General features: G+C 34.8%; 1 protein-coding gene across 1 annotated transcript in view; it reads left to right on the forward strand.

Annotated features, from left to right (window-relative positions):
• Positions 1–10,362, forward strand: part of SPOPL (speckle-type POZ protein-like) — a 23,936-nt gene extending 13,574 nt beyond the window's left edge. The window contains exons 8-10 of the mRNA XM_011935689.1: positions 1,863–2,005; positions 2,095–2,148; positions 6,072–10,362. Of these exons, the coding sequence (XP_011791079.1) occupies positions 1,863–2,005; positions 2,095–2,148; positions 6,072–6,216 (342 nt within the window). The 3' untranslated portion in view covers positions 6,217–10,362. The remainder of the gene's footprint in view (positions 1–1,862; positions 2,006–2,094; positions 2,149–6,071) is intronic.
• The last annotated feature ends 8,641 nt before the right edge of the window (positions 10,363–19,003 follow it).

The following is a 19,003-nucleotide window of genomic DNA, read 5'->3' on the forward strand; positions in this document are numbered from 1 at the left end:
GATTCCTCAAGGATCTAGAACTAGATGTACCATATGACCCAGCCATCCCACTACTGGGTATATACCCAAAGGATTATAAATTATTCTACTACAAAGACTTCAATAAAATTTCAACTGCTTTTCTTCAAAAGACAAAATAAAAAGATTAGCTACAAACTGGGAGGAAATATTTTGCACAGCAGATATCTAATGAACAACTTTTATTCAGAATATATTTGACTTTTGTATTCAGGCTATATAAAGAATTCTCAAAACTCAGTTATAAGAAAACAATGTTATTTCTAAAAGTAGACAAAACATTTGAGCAGACATTTTCTGAAATAATGTCTGAAATACTTTAAAAGATATTCTAGTCAAGCATGGTGGCTCACACCTGTAATCCCAACACTTTAGGAGGCCTAGGCTGGAGGATCACTTGAGCCCAGGGGTTTGAAACCAGCCTATGCAACATAGTAAGTCCCTATCTCTACAATTATTTTTTTTTTTTTTTAATTAGCCTGGTGTGGTGGCATGTGCCTGTAATCTCAGCTACTCAGAAGGCTGAGATGGGAGAATTCCTTTAGCCCAGGAGGTCGAGGCTGTAATGAGCCCTAATTGTGCCACTGCACTCCAGCCTGGGCAATAGAGCAAGACCCTGTCTCAAAAATAAATGATACTCAACATCATTAGGTCATTAGGGAAATGTAAATTCAGACCATCATGAGATATTCCTGCATATCATTATAATGGCTAAAAGTACAAAGACCATACTAAGTGTTGTCAAGGATGTGGAAGAATAGGATTCTCATATGTTAAACACATGGAAAAAGTAGGGCTCTGATATGCTGCTGATGGAAATGTAAAATGGTACAACCACTTTGGAAAAGTGTTTGACAGTTTCGCAGAAAGTTAAACATAAACTTACACTGTGATCTAGTGAGTCCAATTTTAGGTTTTTACCTAAGAGGAAAGAAAGCATATGCCCATACAGGCACTTGTATATGACTAACAGCTTCATTTGTAACAGCCAAAAACTGGTAACAACCCAAATATTCATCAGCAAATTGAATGTGTAAAACGTATTGTTGTGTATCTATGTATGATTGAATAAAAAGGATTGAGCTATTGATAGGCAATAACATTCATGATTCTCAAAATAATTATACTGAATGGAGTCAGACAAAAACAAATATGTAATATATTATTTCATTTATAGAAAACTCCAGAAAATGCAAAGTAATCTATAGTGATAGAAATCATATCAGAAGTATTACCTAGGGTGGGGCGAGAGGGAAAGATTACAAAGAGATAGGGGGAAACTTTGGGGGACGATTGGTATATTTACTACAGAGTTAATGATGGTTTCATGGCTGTATAAACTTACCAGAGTGTGAACCTTATGTGTACTTTATTGTGTGTCAGTTTTACCATAGTAAAGCTGCTCAACATGTTACATAACATACACTAATAACTGCAAGAGTGTTTAGTGGTTGTAAATATGATTTTTTTGACATTATAATGAATTCATTCTTCATTACTGAGTGGTGGCAACATGCAGTATACTTGGTGGTACACATTAGTGTTTGAAGTAGTAGAGAAGTATATTTATTAAGAATACTGAGTAATAAGGTAGCTTTTTAGAATAAATCCTACTTTAAAAAATACACTTATGCAAATTGCAGTTTCCTAAAGAAAATTAGTCTTTTTTCTAAGTGCATTCATTTATACTTTCTTCATATTAGGTTAAAACAGTAACTTAAAGAATTTTAAAATAATTGTGAAGAATAATCTACTTTACCTTATTTTCCAAGTTACAAATGTGTCATGTATTCAGGAACTTAGTTGAAGTAAATGTTTAATGGTTACGTTTTCATTTTGGATAGTATGCACTGGAACGACTGAAGGTCATGTGCGAAGAAGCTTTGTGTAGTAACCTCTCAGTAGAGAATGTTGCAGATACCCTTGTCCTTGCAGATTTGCACAGTGCAGAACAGTTGAAAGCACAAGCCATAGACTTTATTAATAGGTAAGCTATGCTTGTATTTCAGTGGGCATGACACCTTCAATATTTTTTCACCGGACTTTTTTTTAAGTATGTTTAAATCTTCAATGCAGGTGCAGTGTACTTCGACAACTTGGGTGTAAAGATGGGAAAAACTGGAACAGCAAGTAAGATGACATCAGTTTCTGACTTAAAAGTTGCTCTGCATAAGTGAAATTAAGTGTTTGCATAGCCTTTTGTTCATCTACAATAAGTATGAATCCAGATGTTATATGAAGCAAACTGCCAGTTATTCAAAACAAACAAAGACTGCTTAGTGGATTCCTGAGGCTATGCTCCCTTGTAGGTCAGCTTCTAATGCAACCTCGGATAGATGCTGTAATATCTTAAGTGCATAATGCCATGTGGTATATAGCAGAGTCCAGGTATTGCTAGAGATCCAGTCCATGCCCCTTCAAAAAACATTCCAAAAAGTGTGGGAAATAATTCATTTACTCTTCTGAGGAATGTTACCCTCCAGATTTGTTGAGAAAGCCTTTTTGAAGGCTGACTCACTGCTTCTTAGGTTAGTGAGGTACCTTGAGTAATACGCTATATTAGACTAGCTTCCTGATATTCCAAAAATGGTAGCAATTTGATATTCCCTTTTCCCTAGTGAACCTATAAGGGGTTGGATAGTTGCTATATCTTCTAAGACTGGATCTTGTGAACATGAACATACTGTTACTTTTTTCCCTTCTCTTATTTTTCATTACTTTAATATTCTTTGTAATTATTTGAAATCAAAATGGGGAGTCAATAGGTTGAAGTGTTTGCGTCTGATTTTGATTAGTTTTGCCTATAAACCCTTAAATTTCACTTCCTCAAATTATCAAAAATTGATATAAGAAACTGGGAAAAATTTTTTTTTTTTTTTTTTTTTTGGAGACAGAGTCTCGCACTGTCGCCCAGGCCGGAGTGCAGTGGCCCGATCTTGGCTCACTGCAAGCTCTGCCTCCTGGATTCACGCCATTCTCCTGCCTCAGCCTCCCGAGTAGCTGGGACTACAGGAGCCCACCACCACGCCCAGCTAATTTTTTGTATTTTTAATAGAGGCAGAGTTTCACCATGTTTGCCAGGATGGTCTCGATCTCCTGACCTCATGATCTGCCCGTCTTGGCCTCCCAAAGGGCTGGGATTACAGGCGTGAGCCAATGCACCCAGCCAAATATTTTAAAGAATGAAATGAATTAGTTTATTGACTTATTTTCCATTGCTTTAATCTGTTTTGATATATGTGAAGTTGTTTAACTGAGTTCATCCTATTAGTTTGTAGATTCTGTTTTCTGAAAGTAAAAAGTAATAACAACTTTAAAATTATTGGTTGTCTTGTATAATATGTTGATCAGTGTATGCTAGTATGATATCATTATGGTATTTGATCCTAGAGAAAAATTGTTTTGCGTTTAAAATATATTAGCATCAAATGTCAGTGTAGGCTCCTTTGTACTTAGCCATTTTCAAGCTCTAGTTTTACTCTTAAGGAAATACTTTACGTTTTATAACTTTTTCAGTGTCAAAAAAATAGCTTGATTTGTACCCCCTTGGAGAAGCTGTATTCATATTCATAAATATATATTTATTAATAAATGAAAAAGGTATAATAGGTATCTATGTGGTTCTAAACAACTAATTGAAATTTTGAACACAATGACACACTGGTATTAGGCTGATGGAAAAGTAATTGCAGATTTTGGCATTACTTTTAATGGCAAAAACCACAATTACTTTTGCACCAACCTAATAATTTGATGTTTGCCAACTTAAAAAATTGTTTTGTTGGTATCAGCTACTATTTAGTTCAGCAAACATTAGCATCTTCTATGTTTCAAGTACAATGCATATAAAAATAATTTCAAGAGAAATTCTTGGTCTTGAGAAAGTTATCTAATATAGATAGATATATAAATATATCATTTCACTATCATATGGTAAGTAATACAATAGAAGAATATGTACAAGCACTTGACTAACCCTGGAAATTTAGAAATGGCTTCCTGGAGTTTGCTGAGTGTTAAAACACAAATAGGAGTTAGCAGAACTAAGAAGGAAGTAGCAAGCATTGCAGACAGAAGGGACAGCATGAACCAAAGTATAGAAGCATAAAGTAGTAGTTGATCATTCATTTGACAGATACTTATCTTTTATTATCCAGTAAATTCCCAAGTTATGGTGCACAGTATAGAGAATACAGTGGTGAGCATGACATAAATTTTCCCTGCCTTCATGGAGTTTATGGTCTAGCAGCAGATTAATTAAACAGGTAATTGCAATAAAGTGTGATGATAGGGAATATGTAGCATACCCATAGGAGCATATAGCAGAGACTTAACCTAACCTAGGAATCAGAGAAAGCCTTCTCAAAAAATTGTTATGAAACTAAATACCAGAAATATTGTAGAGGTTACCATGGTAAACAAGAGGGAAAAGAGGAAGAAAAGTACACCCCAGAAAAAGGGCATGAGATGTGCAAAGTTTTAACAATGAGAAAGAGCAGTATACTCTGTGTACGTGTGTGTATATATATGTGTGTGTGTGTGTGTGTGTGTGTGTGTGTGTTGTGGCGGGGAGGTAGGTAATAAGAAGCAGGAGAAAGTAGGCAGAGGTCAGTTCCTGAAAGGCCATGTAAAATAACATTAGAATTTTTAGATATTCAGAGTAGTAGGTGACCAGTAAAGGGTTTTCACCCAGAGTGGGACATGATTAGTTTTGCGTTTTTAACAATCTCTGCATGCAGGGTGGAGAACGAATTGTGGGGAGGTTACGGTGGCCATAGTTGAGAAACAAGGTTGAATACAGGTAGGCTAGTTGGAAAGTTATCGGAGTAGTTCAGGCAAGAGATGAGCGGTGGCAATTAGACTTGATTGGTGACAGTGGGGCTAGAGAGAAAAGAAAGTAAGAAATATTTTGAAGGGAGAATCTAATATTTAGATATTACTTGGATGGTAGATGGCATAAAGGAGAGAAATGAGGCAAGGAAGGGTAACTAGATTTGTTGCTGGAGCATTTATTTACTGTTATTGTTTGATGAGAGCATAGTGTACATAGGGTACAAAAGTAGTTCAATACCAGAGTATAAAATGCCAGATCATGGAAGAGGGGGTTGGAAGTGTGGGTAGAGTAAGAAACCAAACATAATATGATGCTGTATTTCTCTTTCTAAAGAACTTGGATATGGGCAGTGGGGAACAATGAAGAGGGCCTCCTATAGTCATATTTGTGTTACCAAGGTAACATTATGGAAGCTTGGTTTGAGAGGAGCAGGAGACTAGAAGACCACTTAGGAGTCTGTTGTCATAATCCAAACGTGAGATGATGTGGGCCTTAAACTGGGATTCAGGACATCTCTGAAGCCTTTCAGACCTTAAAATAAGGTTTTGATGATTGGAGAGGAGAGTCTATGGTGACTCCCAGATTTCTAGCTTGCATCACTGGATGATGGTGGAAGCTTTAGCTGACTGGAAAGGTAGGAGGAAGAATTTGAGGTTGGGGAGAGGGATGATGAGCTCTCATCTGACAATCCTGAATTTATGGGTCTTGAGGCACATCCAAGTGAGAAAACCAAGTGGTTGGGAATGAACTTTGTGTGGAGCCCTAGGATTTAGCAAATCAGTAGTTAACATCATTGAATTTCATAGTTAAAATTGTGAATAGTGGATGAGATAGAATGAATAATGCATGTTAAGGGAGAAGAGTAGAGTTCAATATTTGTAACTCAAGTGAAAATCTGCCTTATAAGAGGCATGTAAAAGAAGAGAAAGGGGCTCTTGAAAGAGCTGGTACAGAAATGGTAACAATGAGAGTTGAACTGTGAAGACCCATGTCGCATACTTTAAGGGAGTAGAACTTCCAGAAAAATTTAATAGTTTCAGTTGCCACAGAAAATACCAGTAAGATAAAGATGGTATTTTAATAAAAGCAAATGATTCAAATACCTAGGTAAAAAGTGTCTAAATATTTTGAAATTTGCAAGTTTTTAAAAAATTGACAGTGCAACAGTACATTTTGAAAAGTATTCTTTAGTAAACATCTTTTTAATTCTATTTTTCAGCCAAGCAACCGACATAATGGAAACATCGGGGTGGAAGTCCATGATTCAGTCTCACCCTCATTTAGTAGCAGAAGCCTTTCGAGCACTAGCGTCTGCACAGTGTCCACAGTTTGGCATTCCACGAAAACGGCTAAAACAGTCCTGAAATCTTCCATGAACAGTTGAAAAATGGAACCGACTTTTACTCCTCCAGGTCCAGAAGGATTCTAATACACAAACCATAAGCAAGAGTTGTTTCTGTTATTTTGTCCACAGAACAGAAGCTGAAAAAGCATATTGCTTGCATTTCAGGTGGATAATTTATGGTTTATTCTTCAGCTTTAAATTAGACTGATTAATTCACTTCAAGGCCTTAAATTATCTTCAATGACTTCTCTTGTTCATATAATACTTTAATTTTTTTTTATTGTGCCTTGTCATTTTGACCAAGGCTATGCAGGATTGCACTAGCTCCATAATGCAGTAATATTGATAACTGAAGATATTAAGTTTCAAAAGGATCTTCCATTATTTTGCAAAAAGAAAAATGAATTTTATAGGGTTTGTCCTATGCTATCTCAAAGTTTAAAACTAAGTTCTCTTTAAAAGCACTTGTATTGGAGATTACCAGTAATGTCTCCAGTCTTAAGTTCTATAAATATGGGAGAACCCTCTTACCTTCAAGGTAAGTTATGGCAATACACTGCTTCAGTTCTAATTTATTTTTCATTTCAGGGGGCAAATATGCAATGAGTTGGCCCAGATTTTTAGTGACATTTGTGATGTTTGTCTTGTATGTTAACTGTCCAACAAACTGTGGGTTTATTCTAAGTTTACAATGATTAAGAACTGATTGAGGTTAAGATTTCATGAAGAAAGCATGTATTGTGTGGAAGTAATTTTTTTTTAATTTATACTGACCTACATTTATATGAAGAATTCTGTACATGTTAAAAGTAAGGATGACCAAATGTAAATTTAATGAGTGGGCCAATTAAGAAAGATATATATGCACTTTTACTGTGTAACTTTTGTATGTTGAATGGTACATATATTTTTTTGCTTTTGAGGGAATTAATAAGGTATAATTAATTGTGTCTTAACTTTTGAAAAAAATTTTTAGATGGAGACAACTGGGATGTTTGTGATAATAGATAAGAAAGGTATCCTTGATTGTAGTTAAATTGGTTTGGATTACAGATATTCATTATTGAATTGACTCCTATTTTCGCACACTTTGGAAAAGACACCCGAACAATAAATGAATCCTGGATAGTCAACTCTCCTTCACATAGTGAACTGATACTTGCCTGTGGGAGATGCATACAAAAGGAGAAAACCCTTAGACTATGTCAGGTCACACTAGGAACCTCCCCCGACTCCCCGTTTTTCTTCATTGTGTTTCAGTTACTGTACTAACATTGTGGATGATACTGAAATTCTGCATAATGTGAACAGGATAAACTATTTATAAACTGCTTTTCATGGGCCAGTTCTTTATTATAAATGAATTTTAGCTTTAAATGCATATACACGTTCAGTGTTTGATAGTTGTGTTCTTAAGGGAGGTTTGTTCTGGTGCATTGTCCTGGAGAAGCAGAAGTAGTCAGTGTCGGGGCACCATATCTGGCTTACTGTGATGGTGACAATGTGCTTCTTAAGGGCAAGATTTATGTTTGACCACAAGGGAAAAAGTGTGTCACTGGAAAAAAATGCATATACCTATGTTTGCAAGCATAACTATTCTTCAGATAAAAATCTGTATAATTTGTTTCTTTAATGTTTGAATTCAGGACAAAAGAAAAAATGAAGCTTGAGGTGTTTTCAAATAGACCTTATTTTTGCTATCTCTTTGTTAGGTGTTAACTGAAGCAATTTTAATGTATCCAGATTCATCTGGATTCATATTTACATTGAAAAAACTCAAATAACCTTTTGTTATCCACAACAACCTGGAGTTTAAAAAGATCATATTTTCACCTGTCTTCATTACTTTCTATGTAGTTTCATTCTTTGTCATGGTAACTTAAATTTGAAATTGGAAGAATCTCTTGGGATAGAAGAAAGATGCTTACCTGGTGATGGACTTCACCCTTCATCCTGTGTAAGGGTATTATGGGAGGTAGAAATTCACTTCCTTAAATCCGTCATAAGATTGAGCCTCTTAAGTTTGCAATATTACAATTTTAAAAATACATGTACACACATACATATGTATAAATTTCCAATTTAAGATTTTGCGAGGGTCTTATAAGAAAACAAAAATTCCTTCAGGCTATAGAATTATGTTGTCATATATCAGAAAAGTACTGATGTATCCATTTATATCCAATGCATACCACACCGGCACATTGTGAATTAATTCACCGCTTGAATCTATATTTCTAACCACAGTGACTTCAGTAAAAATACCATATAATGAACATTTCAGCTTCTTCTACTTACTCAAGAGTTTATTGCAAATCTTAAGGATTTTATTATAAAGATTTTTTTTTTTAGTTTGGTAGCACATTTTGTACCAAAAATGTCAAACACTGTGTTGTAAGAATATCCATGTTTGTAGAAATGTCCACTTTTCAGATAATATAATGCCTACCATTATACTAACAGAATCATAGGGTAGTTGATTTATTTTTTTATTTATTATGTATATTTTTGGTATTGTGGGTTCTTGAGGCAATGATAAAAACACTTAATGTATTCTGACATGAGTGCTCTAATAGCCTCCTCCCCCTCATTTTAAACTACATACATTACTTTCAAAGTAGACATAGATATTCTGTCCAGCCTTTTGAACTATTAGCCTGTTCCTGTTTCCCTTTGTCACCTTAAGCAGGGCTTTTTCTGAGAAAGCAGTGAATGGTTTAAAATGTTACATACTATAAAAATAATCACTGAGTAACTGTTGTTTAGACCAACACTTAGAAATACTATATTTGTGCCTTTTCATTTTTTAATTTTAATGTGTGTTGATATTTGGAGCACAAATAATGAAGGTGCCATAATATGGCTTGCCAATGTTACCTCCTTGAATAGTCATGTGTCATTGTCTTGAAATGGTAATTGGAGAACCTTGCATGAAATATGTGATCGTGTGTGTGTGTGTGTGTGTGTATGTGTGTGTGTCTGTGTGTGTGTGTAAATACCTTTATTTGCTTGGGGCTTGTGTGTGGTATGTTAAAAAGAGTGAATTTCTGGAAATAGAAATCAGTTAAATGTTGAAAGTTCAGGTTAGCAGAAATATTTCATTTAAATGTGCTTTACTTTGGAGGACAATTGATTAACAGAGCAAATGATAATTTTCAAAAATGTGATCAATTTACTGCATGATGAAATGTGAAAACAGTGCCTTTTTAGGACATGAGTTATAATAAAATTGTTTTAAAATATTAACAAAGATCTCAAAAAGTTGTCATGAACATTATTGTTTTTTTTAAAACTGGATCTATATAAGAGCTTAGATGACCAAAATTAGAATTAATTATTTACCCGTTTAAATTTTATGCATAAGTTTAAAATCTTAATCAGAATTCCTTATAAAATGTGGGTCATAGATATGATCCAGTGTTACTAAAATAGAACAGGGATTGTGAAAATCCAACTCAACACACTTAAATATACTTGGCTTAGAGCCAAGCATACTTGAAGAGGTGAATTATTCTGACTTGGACATGCATGCTCTTTGATGGATAAAATAAAAATATTCAGTGTATTCTTACAAAAGAAGGTGGGTGGGTGAGTGGGTTTGTTTTAGTGTTCTCAGATTATAAAGACAGCACTTTCCGCACACATAAGCATATTTTACAAACCTTTTTTATACAAGTTAATGAGCTCTACTTTATTTAAGTGTTCATGGAATGATGTAAATTTTAGGTCCAGTTGAACAAATATTGAGTGCCTACCATATGCAAGACTAACTCCTTACTAGGAATGAAATCACACAGTGTCTTCTGTTTGCAGTATGTGAACTTTATGTTTGAAAAGAAATTATTATATTTAAATCTTTCTGTTGTCAGAGTTTATCATTGTATACTGTAACCCAGTAAATTTTGCATTCAGTTTTAAAAAAATGAAGATGTAACTTACGTGAGTCTCATTTTTGAAAATGAAATTCTGCAAAAATTATTTAAAGATTAGTTCTTGGGGAAATTGATTTTCAAGATTCACGTGTATAAAAACTTATATTGAACTTTTCAGGCTCGTTTTTAATTAGCTGTTGTTAAAGATAAGATACATAATACTTGTATCTTGTTGCTGAAAATATTTTTTGCATTTCAACATGAGTTAAAATAAAGTTGTTACTACTTATTCAGAATTAATTGGCTTATCTTGTGTTTATTTGAAAAATGCATACTCTTTTTTAGATTGGTATGATGCTTTGTGAAAGAGCCATGTATTTGATATGTATTTGATATGCATAGTAATTGTCTTTTCTATATAGGTAAGCTCTTATTTTTTGGAACCAATTGAAGACATTCTTAACTGTGAAATATTAATATGCATTTATTTTAATATGTATGAACCATCAATACTGGATGACTTATTCTAATGCTACGTACGATTAATGTAACACTTAGAGATCACCTTTTCCCTGTCATTCCTATCCTGTATTAATTTCAGTTATCCCAGACAGTTTAATCATGTGATGCTATCAAAAACCAAATTGGGGCAGGATATTCCTGAATCAGTTTAATAACAGTAACACAATTCGTGCTTTAAAATTATGGCCAATGTGGTAGTAGAAAGGCACAGTGAAAAACCTTACATGTACCTCAGACACACACATACATGCACTGAATTTTCTCTAATAGAATAAAAGCGGGTTGAAAAATTTAGAACATCATATATGCAAGCATAGTAAAGTAGGATAAGTGGTTAATAATATTATAAATGTTACTAATGAACTTTGTGTAACCTTTTGCCTCCTACTCTGCCGCAGCCAGTCCCCTTAATAGTTTGAGAACATTGGGATGTGATGTTTCCGTCTACCACCTCAGAATCATTTGTTCCTAAGAAAAGATGAAGAGTGGCATTTGCTTTGATCACTGTTTTTAAATAGAAGACACATTGGTAGAAATCTTTCACATAATATGTTTTTGCTTTTGGGGGAGTGTTGGGGAATACCAGAGAGGTCTGCATGCCTCTGCAGTGTACAGTGGCAAGCAAAAGGTTTGTCATTCCTGTTGTCCTCTTGTGCTTCCTTTCCACCTCTCCCTGGCTCTTCCCCCACCCCCTTGTTCCTTTTGTAAAGGGTGCAGGTGTAGTCTTTTGCCAGCCTGTGACATAACACCTGAACAATTTCTATGGTATCCTACCCATTTGCTCAGATTCAAACCAAGCCTTAATCGATAACAAGCAAAGAGAAAAAAAGGTGGGACTGATAAATAATAATTACAGAAAAAAAAAAAAAAAAAACAGTGCACCGAGAACTCTGCTATTCTGCTCTAAAATAGATACATTGCCATAAGCAGAGGTTTTTAGACTGTTTTTATAAAGTCGTAAAATAATTGTGATAGTCATTGTAACAGGCAAAGATGAAAAATGAGAATGACATGCAATTGAAAAAAGGTACTAAAGTTAGATGCATTAAATTTGATCAACACCAGAAATGATAAAGCAGACATTTGAATCAGTAGAAGACAAGGTTGAGAAATGTTCCAGATTATAAGGACAAGAATAGAGAGATGAAGAAAAAGACAATTCAGTTTAATTTATGTTAGCGGTTAATTAAATGGGGTGCCTGGCACTGTGTAGAGCTGTTTACAGTGATAAAGTAGAAATGGTCTGTGTGTTCATAAAGTTTATTTTCTTGAAGAAAGAGCAGTCATATAATAGTAGGGGATAATTGTGATAGGAATACAAGAAGAGCCCCTAGACTGGGGTGAGGGTGGGAGTCCCAGGTGACTTTTCTGAGAAAGTGATGTCTAAACTGAGATTCACTGGAAACTAAGCAGTTTAGTGAGGGTGTCATCCAGCCCATTATTTGAAGTCTTAGAGGCTAAGGTTCATATAGAACATTTATAGAAATGAAAATGAACATGACTGTATCCTACTGTGTAAAGGGAAGAAAGGACTAACACAAACCAGTAAGGTGGGGTTACAGTTTATTACAGACCTTATTAAAGGAACCTGACTTAACCTGGGAGGACAGAAGTATTTCAAATGGGGGTATTTCATGCTGATCAACAATCTGTCAATCTTTACATAGTTTGGAGGGGGCTTTTTCCATTAGGGGGAGAGTTGAGAGGAAACATTGAAACAACCTGAAAATAAATTTCTTATGGTAGAAGGGAGAAAGAGGAGTTGAGTGGCTTCCAGGTTCCAGGTTTTGCATTTGGCTAACTGGGTGGAGGGTAGTTCTGTTCACTGATAGAGTAATCACAAGAATGGGAATATTTTGGGGAAAAAAAAAAAATCATTTGGAGGCTGTTGAACTTAGGGTTCCTATGGTGCATTGGGGTTGGATATGTGAATCATAAAAGTGATCTCAGTTATAAAGGAAGTAATCAATACACAAATGATAATCTGCTTATGTGGGCTGAAAAGAAGGTAGCTTAGGGCAGAAACATAAAATTTTATCATTATGCTAAAGAGGATGCATAATAAGATTAAATCAGGAAAGTTTCCCTCCAGGAAGTTGGAGAGGAGAATGTTTCAGGAAAAGAAATGTCTAACAGTGTCACGTTCTGCTGAGTGGCCAAATAGGAAGTTAAAATGTAAAAGATTTTTCAAAGAAGAAATGAAAGGAAACTTTGAGGAAGGAAGTAGAATCTGAGTGAGGAAATGGATGCTCCAAGTATAGGAGAAAGTAGGCCTATATTTGGAAATTTTATACAGTTGTCTTCCTAGGAGACTCAAATTTAGAATTTCGTGCCAGCTTGGTAAAATGGCTAGGAAAATCTAGAGATAATCCACAAGATATATGTACTGACAGAAACCATCGATGGGAAATAAAATCTCAACACAGTGGCGGAAAATAAAATGGAAGAAGTCTAGGAATTTTCTTGAGACTTACGGACTCTACAAGGAAGAAAGTATCCCACAAAATTTTACTGGAAGATAGGAGAAAAAAAATGAATACTACATAAAGTAGAAAAAATAAGCCATACTATCATGTACCGATACTTAATAAAAATATACTTGAGGAAAATATAAGACAAGAATATAATGATAATATTTGTCTTCAGATTATGTACTGGGGGTCATTTGTTCCAATGTACTGCATTTTCCAAGCTTTTCATAAAACAATGTATTACATTATTAATAAGAAAAAAGGTTAAATATTTTTAAAATATACACTCTGTGCAAGTCAGTATATCAAAGCTATCCAGAATGGCAAAGATGGTAAAATCAAGAACAGTAAATCAGTGAAATCATTGACTACACCAAGCTTGGGAAACGTAATACAGGTCATGTGGTTGATTTGGCAGTTTGTATTTAATTCTTACGCAGACCATCATTACTGATGAGATGTTTATAATCATTTGGAAGTAATGTGGCATGCAATTGCTAGGATAATGTAAATTCCTCTTATTTTGAAAAGACATTTCCCAGCCGGGTGAGGTGGCTCATGCCTACAATCCCAGCACTTTGGGAGGCTGAGGCAGGCAGATCGCTTGAGCCTGGGAGTTCAAAAACCCCGTCTCGACAAAAACTGCAGAAATTTTGTACTGGGGGGTATGATGGCATGGGCCTGTAGTCCCAGCTACTCGGGAAGCTAAGGGGGATGATCGATTGAGCCTAGGAAGTTAAGGCTGCAGTGAGCCAAGATCACATTACTGCACTCCAGGCAGATAGAGACCCTGTCTAAAAAAATTAAAAAAAAAAAAAAAAGACACTTACCGAGTGTGTGTGTGTGTGTGTGTGTGAGAGAGAGAGAGAGAGAAGGAGTGAGAACTGTTAACATTCAAGCATAAAAGAACTTAGCACATCAAAATCTTGATCAAATCCATTCCTCTTGGGATTTAAGGTTTTAGGCTGAATGGACTAGTGTCTCCTGTTAGTAATAATTACGCAGTTGAGCCCTTATTTGGCATAAGATACAGTGATGCCAAAAAAAATACAAAAATAGACGTGTCCTTTAGTTCACCTTGCTGACAATTAGAGAAACAGTTATTAATAATGATCAATCTTGCTAGATATTTATAAAAAACAGACTTTGTTCATTTTCTCTGTTGGTGTCCATTTTCTGTTTTATCAGTGTGTCCTCATTTAGCTTTATTACTTACCCTTTGTTTCCTAGCTTCTTAAGGTGAAGACTTAAATCACTGATTTTTATATAGTTCTTTTCTTATAAGCATGTAAAGTTTTTAATTTTTCTCTAGCTGCTGCCTTAATTACATTCTATAATTTGTTATATGTACATTATCACAAGTTCAAAATATTTTCTAATGTGCCTTGGAATTTATTCTGTGGCTCATGGGTTTACTTTCTGTATCTGGGAGAATTTTCCTAGGTATCGTAGTTTTATTGATCTCTTACTTAAATCTGTGGTGGTCAGATAATATACTCGGTATGATTTCAATCAGTTGACATTTATTGATACTTGTTTTATGGCACAGAATATAGTCTGTGTGAAGGTTTTATATGCATTTGAAAAAACTGTTTTCTGCAGTTAATTGTTGTGTGTTATGAATGACAATTAGGTAGAGCTGATTGATAGTACTATGTAAATCTATATGTTTACTCATTTTTGTTTCCTTTTTTCCAGCAATTACCGAACAATGGTGTTAAAATCTCTAACTTTATCCATGGATTGGTGTGCTTCTCCCTTTAGTTCTGTTAACTGTGTGTGTATTTTGAAATTTTGTTATCAAGGGCACACATATTTAAGTTTGTTATGTCTTCTTGATTTGTTGATTTTTTTTTATTTTCACGAAAGATCTTTATCAATAGTGATAAATGAATACTACATTAAGTAGAAAAAAATAAGCCATACTATCATGTACCGATATTTAATAAAAATATACTTGAGGAAATATACTCTTCATTTTAGAGTTACTTTAATGATTACTGTTGCCACATCAGCTTTTTATACTGTTTTAAAAGTTATCTTTCCCCATTCTTTTACCTTCAGTTTACTTCTCTCTAAAGTGTGTTTCATGTAAATAGCATATAGTTGAATCTTGCCTTTTATCCAGTGTGAAAATCTCTGCACTTGGAGTGTTTACTCCATTTCAATTAATGTGATTATTTTTAAGTTTTGGTTTAACTCTTCCATCTTGATATCTAATATTTATTTATTCCATCCATTTTTTATTCCCCGCTCTCTCTCCTCTCCTGGTTTATACTGAATGAGTTGCACTTTAACATTTTCTGTTTTATCTTGCATATTCAAACTTTTGCTACAATTCCTTTCATCTGTTTTCAAGTTGCCCTAAAGATTACAGTACCTTTAGCATAGTCTATTTCAACTAATACGACACTTCACATCCAGCAGTCTCATTTTGTTCAACCTTTTGTGCTTTTATCTGCTTATATTTTACTTCTACACATGATATAAAACACAAGATAAATTTTTTTAATTTAAAATAGGCAAGAGTTTTTAAAGTACATTTAAAACATATGCATACGGAGTGTTTGTTGTTGTTGTTGTTTTTGAGAGGGAGTCTTGCTCTGTCGCCCAGGCTGGAGTGCAGTGGCGCTATTTCGGTCACTGCAAGCTCCACCTGCCGGGTTCACACCATTCTCCTACGTCAGCCTCCCAAGTAGCTGTGACTGTATACAGGCGCCCGCCATCACGCCCTGCTAATTTTTTGTATTTTTCATGGAGACGGGGTTTCACCGTATTAGCCAGGATGGTCTCAATTTCCTGGCCTCGTGATCTGCCTGCCTTGGCCTCCCAAAGTGCTGGGATTACAGGTGTGTGCCACCGCGCCTGGCCTTTTTTTTTTTTTTTTTTACAAAAGAATGTCAATTACATTTACCCAAATATTTACCTTTCAGGGCTCTTTGTCCCTTCTTTCAGATCTTTATTTCCTTCTAGCATAAATTCCATTTAGCCTGAAGAATTTCTATTAGCATTTCTTCTAGTGAAGCTTTTGTGTGTCTCAAATTGCTTTTATTTCTCCTTCATTTTTTAAAACATTTTTTCTTTCTAAAATGATCAGAAATAATCCATTTTTAAATGACCATTTCACTGGATATTGAATGCTAAATTCATAGGTGTTTCCCAACCTGCCCCGCACCACTCCCCCCACCCCGCCCCCAAGACTTTAAAGATGTTTTTTCACTGTGTTCTGCTCTGTGGTTTTTGTTTTTGTTTCTTGTTTTGTTTTGTGGTGGTTTGTATTGTTCCACTGTGTGTAATATGTGTTTTCTTCCCCTGCTTCATTTGCTTTTAAAATTTGTTCTTTATCTTTGATTTTCAGCAGTTTTACTGCAGGTATGATTTTCTCTGAATTGATCCTCCTTAGGATTTCTTGAGCTTTTTGGATGTATAGGTTAATGTCTTTCATTAATTTTCAAAAATCTCCAGTCATTATTTCTTTAAATATTTTTTCTTCTTCATACTCTTTCCTCTCCATCTGACTCCAATTATGCATATATTAAGTCATTTGATGTTGCCTCATATATCTCAGATGCTCTGTTTTGTTATGGTTTTCTTTTTTTCATTCTTTAACTGGTTTGTTTTTCAATGTGGGTATTATCTATTGACCTATTTTCAAGTTCACACATTATTTCCTAAATCGAGTCCAGTTTGCTGTTAAGCCTACCTAATGAGTTTACTTCCAGAGTTTCCATCTGATTCTTTCAGTGTTCCAATGCCTCTACTAAAATTTCTTATTCTCTTCATGCATATTGTTCATCTTTCCACTATATTCTCAACATTTTTATTATAGTTTCAAATCTTTGATAATTTCAATTTCTAGGCCACAGCTGGGTCTTCTACTATTTCCTATCGTAACCATTTTATGGATGTTGTCAGACTTATTTGCATGAAGTTATTTGTTCATTATGTTCCCTTTTTGTTAACATTTAATGTTTGTATGACATGAAGTAATAGGCCTTCTTCATTTCTAATTTTGGTATTTTTTTCCCCTTTCTTGATTGCTCTTGGTAACAGTTTATCAGCTTTAATCTTTTCAAAGGTCAATTTTTTATCTCTTGATTTTTTTTCCTGTTGTGTATTACCTATTTTATTGATTTCCAACTTGACTAATTATTTCCCTCTTTTTCATTATGCTGTTTAATTTGTCCGTCTTTTTCCTAGCCTTTTAAGTTAGAAGCTTAGATCATGGATTTTACACCTTTATTCCTTCCTGGCATAGCATTTAAAGCCATACCTTTCCTCTAAGAAAAAGTGAAAGATTGTACACCTTTATTCCTTCCTGACATAGCATTTAAAGCCATAACTTTCAGAAAATCTTTTAATGGCATCTTACAAATTATTTTTATTGTGTTTTCATTATTGTTCCATTTCAACCATTTTCTAACTTCCTCATGATTTTTTTCTTTTATCAATGAGTCATTTGGAAGTGTTTTAGCTTGATTTCCAAATAGCTGGTATTTTTCTATATCTCTCATTTTTAATTTTTAACTTAATTCTCTGGCAGCCAGAGGATATACTCTAGCCATTGATATTTACTGATGCTTGTTTTAGTACTCAGCATGTAGTTTATCTTGGTAAATGTTTCAAATGCATTGAAAAGAATGTAACTGTCAGTTGTTTTCTGCAGCAACCCACAAATGTGTGTTAGGTCCAATTGATTGGTAATGCTATTCAAATCTTCTATACTTTACTAATTTTTGTGTGCTGTTTTCTATCAGTTACTGAGAGAGGAAGGCTGATCTCACCAACTATAGTTGTTGAATTGTTTATTTCTCCTTTCAGTCCTATCCATTTGTTTTACTGTTTGACTCTGTATATTATGTACATGTACTACTCTGATAACAAACAAAAATTGTTAAGCTAATGGGAATACCCAAGTGAGAGGGAGGGCATAAATATACAGGAAACAGGCTAATGGGTTGTGTATAGTTTCATGCACGTTGTGGTGGTATTCAATAAAGTAAATAGGAGAAAGGATGGTTACTTTTGTACATTTTAACAAGAGGGAAGGAGAGTAGGATCAAAGTAGGTTATGGTAGGTTTCATTAGTGGTGGCAAATATCCAGGTTATGATCGATGAATCTGACCAGTCTGCAGCAACCTCAATTCTTTCCTCCTCAAAAGAAAGAATTCTTTTATTTTATTTTATATTATTTTATTTTTTTAATTTTTTATTATACTTTAAGTACTAGGGTACATGTGCATAACGTGCAGGTTTGTTACATATATATACTTGTGCCATGTTGGTGTGCTGCACCCATCAACTCATCAGCACCCATCAATTCATCATTTATATCAGGTATAGCTCCCAATGCAATCCCTCCCACCTCCCCCCTCCCCATGATAGGCCCCGGTGTGTGATGTTCCCCTTCCCGAGTCCAAGTGATCTCATTGTTCAGTTCCCACCTATGAGTGAGAACATGCAGTGTTTGGTTTTCTGTTCTTGTGATAGTTTGCTAAGAATGATGGTTTCCAGCTGCATCCATGTCCCTACAAAGGACTCAAACTCATCCTTTTTTATGGCTGCATAGTATTCCATGGTGTATATGTGCCACATTTTCTTAATCCAGTCTGTCACAGATGGACATTTGGGTTGATTCCAAGTCTTTGCTATTGTGAATAGTGCCACAATAAACATACGTGTGCATGTGTCTTTATAGCAGCATGATTTATAATCCTTTGGGTATATACCCAGTAGTGGGATGGCTGGGTCATATGGTACATCTAGTTCTAGATCCTTGAGGAATCGCCATACTGTTTTCCATAATGGTTGAACTAGTTTACAATCCCACCAACAGTGTAAAAGTGTTCCTATTTCTCCACATCCTCTCCAACACCTGTTGTTTTCTGACTTTTGAATGATTGCCATTCTAACTGGTGTGAGATGGTATCTCATTGTGGT

Source organism: Colobus angolensis, unplaced genomic scaffold (genome assembly GCF_000951035.1).
Source record: "Colobus angolensis palliatus isolate OR3802 unplaced genomic scaffold, Cang.pa_1.0 Scaffold147, whole genome shotgun sequence".
NCBI lineage: Eukaryota > Metazoa > Chordata > Mammalia > Primates > Cercopithecidae > Colobus > Colobus angolensis.